The following is a 9,870-nucleotide window of genomic DNA, read 5'->3' on the forward strand; positions in this document are numbered from 1 at the left end:
CACCCCTCCCCCCCCCCCCCCCAGGCCCCCTCCAGAATGATGAGATGGTCGAGCTCTTCCCCGGTTGAAAAGCACTGCAACGAAACGAAACAAGAAAACTTACTTGCAGCCTAAAAATATTCTGCATAATTCCACGGAATTCCGAAACGAAATAAACGGCTTAGCTCGATACAAAGTAAGAACTAGAAATAACAAAATAGGAATTTAAACCTCTTGACTCATAGTTTGGTTTGGGTTGGGTTGGATTGATTTTGTTCACCTTCCGGCTAATGTTGATGCATGCAAAAATTTTACCCAGAGACGAGGGGTGCCACATTACCTCGAATCAGATTTCTATGAGGGTTCAAATGTGGTTTGCCTAAATATGTGACGTGATGATAAGTCATTTTTTACCTTTACTTGAGTAAGTCCTGCAGAAAACGTGTCACTGGAATATGAATTTTTGCAACTTCAATGGGGAAAATTTGAGAGCTGATAAAGTAACGCCTCCCGGCAGTATGACGTGTCACAGGTGCTTATAGACAAATGCTGTCGAAGCTTCTGAAATAGCAGTGGGTATACTGCCCGCATCAAAAGGTTCAATTTGTGTTCTCTTACGGTTTCCATATAATGCTTCCCTTTTTGTTGCGCAGATTGAAACGATATCTGATGTGCAATAGCGATAAGGCGCCTGTAAGGGGGAACAGTAAATTTATGCAATTTTTCATGATCGGAAATATTTACTGAAAACGAGGGAAATGCGAGATGTCAGTTGAACAATTTGATTATGCGTACGGAATCACGATAGAAACGGTACCTAATTATAAACCGAGGGGGCTGAATCTATGTACGATGCAGAAAAGATTGTGTTTTGCTGTGGCTAGCTGCCCACACGCTCAATAGATAGAAAGAAGATTGATGACGATTCTGAAGATTTCCTGCAAAAAGATGATGCACGATGCAAGTAGATGCGAGAAATGAAAGAAGATTTTTCGAAGATTGATTCGCTAGTCTTTGATTTTTTGAGCATCTAGAATTTAGAGTTAGATGTGGCACCGCTTGTTGTAAAGGGGCCAGCATACTGGTATGTTGCTACCTATAGCTCAGTCAGTAAAGTAGCAAATATCAGGCAAAATCGTGAACAGATTTTATTTCATTCCAGTTTGGTCGAGGAAATGTTCACGTCTCCCTGGGCACAATGTACGAATGCAAAAATGGCAGGCTTATTACCCTATAGGAAGCTCTCGATTAACAGCTGAAAATATATGAAATACAGAAAATATATTCAGCTAAGCTAAGTATAAAACTCCTGCCCAGGAAGCTGTTTGCAGTCTGCCTTTACGTAGGTTTTGTCGTCCATTGCGGATTTTCACGATGCTCGTGCAAAATTTTAATACGTTGCTCCTTTGCTTGGAAGCTATTTTGATAACTGAGGAGCAAATGTCAAAATAAAAATAGAGGCATCATCAGAGGGGTAATCAGGTTTTTGACATGCTCAACCGAATTTTGATCGTAACATTTTTGTAAAGGAACTTCACCCACCTTATATGTATGATACTTAATGCCTCCACCGCCATTATTGTCAGAACAAAAACTCCTAAAACTATATTACCCCACCAGATTCCGATGAGAATCTCAAGTCACTAAGACAATTTGTGGTTCATTTACTAGCGCATAAAATGTTGACCCAGCTATCAGATCTATCGCAGGAAAAAAAATGGGAATTGAACCTTTATTTCCATCATTTTTTGTTGCACTCCTCTCTTCTCCACTCATCCGACACACATTTCGACGATTCGGACGGACATGAACGATATTTGTAGGCCCTGGCTACCTCCTATATATATACTGGAATGACCGTCTGGCAGTGACCGGCAGCAAAATCGCACCATAAATCGGATAAAAATCGGCCTGATTTGATTGCGTGCTTCCAGACAGAAGCTCCCTGCCCGAACGGAAAGGGGCTTTTCGTGTTGGGACTTGCCGCCTACAAGCTTTCCGCTCCCGGTGGTAGTAAATCTATTTCAATAGAAACATGCACGCCAGTTCGCAGCCTTTCAGCCCTCACGGTGTGGCCCGGGAAGTGAGGTGTAGTACCTACGTAGGATAGTCCTTTAGTATGCTCCTACGCGTAGGATGGACAATGGTGGAGTTGGGGGTCGTGTGGTACGACTACAACATGTGATCGGATCGTTCACCGTTAGGCCTGGGGATAGGGTCTCGTATTGATTAAATGGGAGGATATTGGGTAATAAATTTAGTTGAATTCTTTTTCTTCCTTCATGTTGGAGAGCACTTTCCTTCGTCCTTCTGATGATGATGGCAAGGCTTCTAGTTCCAGGTCTAGATGAACCTTGTGCGTGTTCTGAATGGCCAGTCATGGAAGAGAGGATTGGCGATTGGTTACGGTGAAATGAACGATTTTCACACAGTCACACATATGCTTCATGGTAGCTACTTTGCGTGCTGAATCCGTGGAATTGCGGGGGCAGAAGATGTATGTTACGCAAATTTTGCGAGAGTTCTAATTGATTCCAGAGTTCTAGGCCTGAGCAGGTAGTCGAATTTTTGGTCGCATATTGATCGAATGACCTCTTTTGTATCCTTTAAAAATCGACTTCATTTGTATTCTTTACACGGGTTTTTTTTTTAATTTTGTGCGAACCGCAACGAGGATGAAAAAAGTGTTCGTATCCTTCGTATCGCAGCTGTTCTATTCGGCTCGCAAGATTTTTCTATGATTAATATGAAAAAATAATAATAAATAAATACAGACAAAACTAGAATATGTCAAAAGCCGGATGTCACAACAGCTGGAAAGAAAGAATTTCACATAAAAAACAAGCGTTGGAAAGCATTTATACAAATATTGTTGGTTGCAACTAAAACTGGAATGCTCCAAAAATGCAAAAAGTGTGATAAAAGTGCATGTTTACGTCAAATCGTTTTGTTTTCTTCGGGGCACTTATTTCTTGCTCAGATATTATAGCGGCGCCGGTGGTGTAGGGGTAAGCGTGATTGCCTCTGCATTAAGGGACCCCCTTTTGGAGCATCACCCTCTTTTCGGAGATTCCCTTCCAGGGCCACCAAATTAAAAACTCCGTAGCTAAAACCTCTATTTCTAGGGCCCACGCCCTTTTGGGAAATCCCCTCTGGAATTCCCATCCCCTCAAATAGGGGAATCCCCATCTGGGATTCCCAGAGATGAACCAGCCCACGGCTAAAAGTCTCTTTATATAAAAAAAAAAAAACAGTTATCATGTTCATTGGTAAATCAAAGTTGGCACTCGTGGAGAATAGATGAACTATGAGTCGCGGGGCACGCAATACAAAGAACAGGTGCGTTTAAGTTAAAATGCAATCAAAAGTACTTAAAGTAATTAATGCGTTTTGAAGTAGTACTGACGGTAATTAAAATTATCTATCTGTAATTAATGTAATTAAAAGTATTGAAAATGTAACTAATGTACTTTAATTACGAAAATTCGACTGTAATTAATGGAGTTAAAAAGTAGTTAATGTTCTACATTGTGCAATTAATATAAGTAAAGCAGTAGTTAATGGAATTAATTTAATTACAGCCGTTGCCTGCGTTGGAGTTAAAGCTTATTGCGTGCTTCTAGCTATGAGTGTGATGATGGTTTCAAAACTTTACACGGGGAGGTAGGGTAGAGCGCTACTTTGTCGTAATCGCTCATTTCCGTTCTATCGAGCAGAAATCATCAATAATATCCATGATTTCACCGTACACAAATCAATAATACGTTTTTTTCCGATGCGTTAGCTCATAAGCTACAACACAAAGCCCATACGAGTGCGTTGTTTGAATATTTAAACCCATTGTTCTTAAAACAAAAGAAGCGCTCCTACCAAATCCATTTTTTGTTGTCTTCATTCGTAGAACGAAGAGAAACCTAGAAAAACTAATGGCCTTTCTATGCGTTAGGACCAGGTTAGTGACAAGGCCTATACCAACAGCAGCGTTTGACAATAGGCAGCATGTCCCGGGATCACTCCATTTTTATTTATTTTTTTCCTTTTGGTTTGTTTTTTTCCGTCGATCTTGTTTTCCGTGCTGAGCACCAATGCTACAGACGTGCCATGAAGGCAGCTCCCACACCTGGACCCTACCTATCGACCCATCAACTCATGAACCGGGGACCAACGGCTTTACTTCCCATCAGAAGGAAGGCGTGATCAGAGATGTTATGCCTCAGAACATCCCGGCGGCGCCGACTGGGATTGAACCCAGGCCTGCTGGGGTGAGAGGTAATCACGCTTACCCACTCCATTTTTAAGTTCACATCATTTCGAGAAAGAGAGGTTAAGTGTGGGTTATGCTTAGTAGGACGGAAATTAGAACCCTATACGAGTGCAATCTTAAAATGCTTTTATTTGCAAATGAAGCATTTTATTTTAATCTGGTTAATGCTACGTAAGTAGAAAACTTAAGGACTACTCAATAGACATATAATTTAGAAAAAAATAATATCTTTTCAGATTTTTAGGTGTATACATAGATTTCAGCTTTTCAACCACTGTAGCAGCAACCAAAATAAAATAAAATGCTCCATTTGCAAAATAAAAGCATTTAAGATTGCATTCGTATACCTCCCCGTGGAAAATTTAGAAAACATTATCGCTTTCATAGTTCTAGATAGAGCTGGAACGAGAGCGTAACAGCTTTTGTAAACAATGACTTCTCTCGATAATTTCTACAAAATCAACATCAAATCAACTCATCGGGTAGAGGAAGACTTCCCCTACCCGATGGTTGTATTGGATTGCGTGGGCGTGCTTTGAATTCCTAGAAATCTTCGAGAGAAGTCATTGTTTACAAAAGCTGTTACGCCCTAATTCCAGCTCTATCTAGAGTGTTCTTCTATTCTCCACGAGTGCCGACTTTGATTTGCCAATATGTTCTTTTTTTTAATATTCTACCGCAAAGGAATAATTTAGGCATAAGCCTTCATGGGGCATTCATTCGTTTCTATTAAAATCGGTAAGGTTTACTCAGTTGGCAAATATCATCATTTGAGTAACCGTTACCCAGTTTCCTCCATAGGCACGTTTACTCAAATTTGAGCAAAAGCATGTTTACCCTAGAGTCGGTGTATAATGAGTCACGCCAAGAGTGAAGCCAAGTCTACCTATTGAACTGTCAAACCGGCTACCTATCGTGCAAAGTAAACAAACATTACGATGCTATGAGAGGTCAACGAAAGGTATTGCAATAAAATATAAAATATAATCGAAGAAATGATCATAAACACGCAGTGAGCGTTAAATTGTCATGGGATACGTTTGGTAACGATCAGTAATGAGAATTTCTACTATTTTTTGTTAAGATGATTGGAAAAAATCACTGATATAATGATTTACAACAGCCGCTATTTTTTTTTGCTCGCTAGAAGTCATTTGAAGTTGATGTAGCAGTCCTCTGTTGCCAAGTGAAAAGAAAGGAAATCTTTCGCAAACCGTGATGCGAATTCAACTGTTTTTCTCTTGGCGTGACTCATTATACACCGACTCTAGTTTACCCATTTTTGAGCAAGTTTGATTTTGGCAGGACTGGGTGATTTTCGACTCAAAAATAAGTAGCTTCAAAAAAGCGTGTAGCCATAGGAAAATGAAAGGAGCGAGGTTTGTTGAGACCGTTGAGACCGAACGTTTGGGGTGGAAACCATGATGGTCAAGAGAAATGTAGTTTCTACAGCTGACAAATGAAGCGTTGTTGATGATTATCTCGAATACATTCGAGCAGGCACAAAGTAATTCATCGGTAATTCTCTGCATTTCGTTTGTCTTGAAAATAATTTGAGTGTGGTACGCTGACACGCACCATATATGGTATATAGGTATTTCGCTAGTGAACCTAAAGCATATCTCGCATAACATTTGAAATGGCCCTATCCTCGCAAAGTCAGCGAGAGTCTGCTTGAATCTGCCTGTGATAGGCGCATTTATTATGAAAAAGATCTGAATGGAATAAAAACACGGTGGCTTGATCCTGGTCACAATTGAAGACGACCATTCGTTCGCTATCAAGTATTTTCTTTCATATTTAAGTAATTAACAATCGAAAAGCTCAACAGAATAACAATTTTGAAGTCAATGAACACCACGAATTTCGATCTTCTGTTGAGCCCACTTGATTAGGTTTTACAAAATAATCTTATTAATAGATTTATTTCTTTACACGTTAATGTTTCCAAAATTCAGGTCTTCGAACTCCAGTTACTCCTAAAAACAAGTCAACTATAACGCAGTTCAGAAAATGTTGATTTGAGCAGATGGTACATTCTAGTACTAGAAAAATGAAAAACACGAAAAGTTCTTTCGATTCCAATGCTTTGTACAAAACTGAGATAAGTGTGGTAAAAGTAGACGATTCTCGCTTAACTACTTTGCACAATACGTATTTCTAAATCTCTTATAAAAAGTGCAAGTATGGTGCTTCGTTACACGGGAGGTAAAATTTCAAAATCTTCTAAATCATCATGCCGCACTAGCCGCAGCGACCGTTCGTTGGTTAAGTGCAGCACCGAATAGAAGGCTAACGATTTAGAAATGTTCTCACTCATCGATTTAGACAGAACGTGCGGCAGCTCTTTGAAGATTTCGGAAAAGCTGGTTTTGCCGTTGCCGGTAGGCTTACTGCTACTGCTGCTGCTAGGAGGTTCCATTTGGTTTTCACCAATACGTTCTACAATCAGTCGCAAACAGCACGATTTCAACTGTTTCATGTCCACCACCTTGGCCGTTTTCGCGTACGCAATGTTGATCTTAGTCACCTACAAGTTTGGAAAGACGTTTTATAATGAAATTAAAAGTGAAACAAATGATGTATGTACCTTGTCTGGGGCGCCTTCGAATTCAGTGGGTATGAAATCGAGGGTGGCATTAATGGATTGATTCCCGACGCCTACGCCACCAATTCCACTGCTTGCAACGTCGTCAAAAGTTTGATGATCGTCCCCGGAGCTACCAGCAATGCTTGGAACCGGGTCAGCTTCAGCGTCCATTTCATCGTTCTGAAATTTAAACTTACGGTTAAAGATCTTAAATTACCCATGCAATTGAAAAGAAACCCTTACCATTACTCGACTGCAATAGTTCTGATCCACAGGATTGCTGTAATCGTATTCATCTACCGGCACATCCGGTTCAGGGGCCGCATCAAACTCTTGTAGCTTCATACCTCGGGCAAATTTATTTACGTCGAAGCGATTTCGTTCCAAGTGGAAATCGCTTGGCAGCTTCAGTTTCTTCGAATCCCATTTCTTGCAAATTAAACTTTTCTGATGGGTGATGCTTTTCACGGGGCGATTTGAATTGTAAGCAGGAAACAATTCCTCTGCTACGCTGATCATGTCATCCAAAGTATCGGCTTCGAATCGTTTTTTCTTCCGAGTAGCTTTTTGTTTTGTCTTGCCGTCCGTATCCATTGTTTTCTGCATCGACAAGCTGCGGGGATTCTTGGTTCGCTTAAACTTCCAATGAGAAGGGCCAGCCCAAAACTGCGAGATGTTGTCCAATGCGCGGTAGGAATATTCCAAATTCACCGACGAAGAATCGATTGGGCGCATATCCTCAATAAGCACAGTTTTTCGCTTCAGACCACGACAGTTTTGAAGTGCAATCTGATCTTCCTCGTTCAATTCGTCGTCGTTATCCGCTCCGCCCATTGCATCCTGTGGTACGTAATCGATTATGTAAGCATCACCAACGGGAATCGGCTCAACTTCTGCATCTATATCGAACTGGACATCCAGAGCCGATCGATGCATTGCAAGTGGTTCCGCTTGACCATCACGAAGTTGCACGTCGTCGGTGTCCTTCATCTTATCTTCTTCGTCACTGTCGTCCTCTGCGGGTGCGTCTGTTATCACGTACCCTGCTAGCATCTGGTGTAGCTTGTGTTTCCTATGCACAGCGTACAGCGTAGTCTCAGTTTGTTTGCATTCTTTGTAGTTCTCTGTTTCCAAATCTACCTGCAGAGATTCCGAATCGTCCCAAAAGGCATAATCCATCCGCAGGCGCAGTTCAGCATTCTCCGTAGGAACAAGGTTCTGCATCAGTCGACTGGAACTATTTACATCCCCAACTACCGAGTTTAGTTTGGCAAAGAACGGATCTGTGAAAGGATTCGTGTCCAGCGGGCCATTGATACTCTCCTTGTTCTTGGTAATGGTACTGGCCACCTTTCGGACACGTTTCCGCTTTACTTTCGGTTCTTGCGTTGCCTTGTCGGCTCCTCCGGCCGGTACACTGACATTATTGTCATTGTCAGCACCGCCGTCATCCTCATCAACATCTTCGCGATTGTTGTCCATCCCGCGGGCAGCTGTAAAATTGCCGTTTGAATTATTAGAACCTTAGATTATTGAGCATTTCTGCGATTAAGACAAAATAGAAGCAATACTTACACTGCCGTGTTAGTTCCGAGCACATTCGCATTACGTCAGTGTGCACGGAATCGACTCGGAGACCGTAGACTTTTGTAGAAGCCTCCAGTGTCGAGCCAGCAACCTGAAAATTCTGCGTTGCATTCGTGTGACGCGACATCAGCTTTGCAAAGGTGTCAATGATCGTCACCGACCAGGCATTGTCCTTACTCAGTTTCTATAATAAGAAATATAAGTTTGATAAAAAAATGCTGCAAAACTTAATAGCCCCTAGAACTTATCCGGTAGGTACTTACATTATCTGAGTATAGTTGAAGGCACATTTTGATGTTTTCATTATTCTCGACGGTCGATCCCCCGGCTATTGCACTATCATCCAGGGTGGCCGACCGTCGTATTCGACGTTCCGCCTCGTCATCGTTCACTACCTATAAACAACGTTTGCGCATTATACAAATGTGTCGGGAACCCAATAAGAAATGCAAGATGCAAGCGGTGTGTGCATTTTCCCATTTGAAAGACGCGCATCGCACGACTTCGTCGAGATCACCCACTAGCTTCTTGCTATCTGCCACCAAATAAACAAACTCTAAACACTCACTTCAGGTGTAATTGATTTCGAAGACCGATACAGTCGAGATTGATCAGATCTCCGCAGCGGAGACTCCACCACGGCCACGGGCGTCATCGTTTCCAGGGAATACTGACGGTATCGCGCTTCGCCCTCCGGTATAATTTTCAGCCCCAACACAGAAAGAGCGCTTACTTTTCACGGCGCAATGGTTATCACTGAACTACTCCACGAACTGAACAACCGAGTGACACCAAATTCCCACGACACCAAACTCTTTTTCCGCGGTAGATTTTCGCACAATATTATGCAGAAATAAAGCGAAAATTTCCACACAAGCAATAAATTTTTCCCGTTTTGACGCTGGACGCTTTGTATCTGTGTGCAATGGAAAACAAACGGCGGTTGCTGTTTCACGACGCCACTGAACTTAAATTTGACAGTGACAGCTGTTCTAAATCGGTCCAACGAGAGGATCGATGGCGCACAACCACACCTAAAAGATTTTAAATGCTTGAGTTGCGCGTGTTGCCTATCACTGGGGATTTTGAACAAGGGGCTAGATGATATGATTTCAAGCATGCAAAAGAAGAGTTGTTTATTCCCCGTACAGACTATTGATTATGTCATGTAATATAGACTGTCTTGCAATGAGCACTCATACATAGGATTTCCAGTGCAAACTAAATGTGCTCATTGCAAGACAGATAGACATGATATCTAGATAGAGCTGGAATTAGGGCGTAACAGTTTTTGTAAACAATGACTTTTCTCGATGATTTCTCGAAAGACATGGCTCACCCTGGCAAATCGACATCACCATCGAGTAGAGTAAGACTTCCCCTTCCCTATGGATATGTTGGTTTGTATAGGCGTGCCACGAATTCCTAGAAATCAACGAGAGAAGCCATT

General features: G+C 41.7%; 1 protein-coding gene across 1 annotated transcript; it reads right to left on the minus strand.

Annotated features, from left to right (window-relative positions):
* Positions 1–6,118: 6,118 nt before the first annotated feature.
* Positions 6,119–9,352, minus strand: barr (barren). Its single transcript, XM_065230287.1, has 6 exons — positions 8,989–9,352; positions 8,684–8,815; positions 8,409–8,604; positions 7,077–8,326; positions 6,834–7,013; positions 6,119–6,773 (listed from the first exon to the last, which is right to left on the minus strand). The coding sequence occupies exons 1-6, from the start codon at positions 9,073–9,075 to the stop codon at positions 6,441–6,443; spliced, it is 2,178 nt and encodes a 725-aa protein (XP_065086359.1). The 5' UTR covers positions 9,076–9,352; the 3' UTR covers positions 6,119–6,440.
* Positions 9,353–9,870: the final 518 nt, after the last annotated feature.

This window comes from Ochlerotatus camptorhynchus, unplaced genomic scaffold, assembly GCF_037179485.1.
Source record: "Ochlerotatus camptorhynchus isolate MF236.1 unplaced genomic scaffold, CSIRO-AGI_Acam_v1.1 ptg000329l, whole genome shotgun sequence".
Classification (NCBI taxonomy): Eukaryota; Metazoa; Arthropoda; class Insecta; order Diptera; family Culicidae; genus Ochlerotatus; species Ochlerotatus camptorhynchus.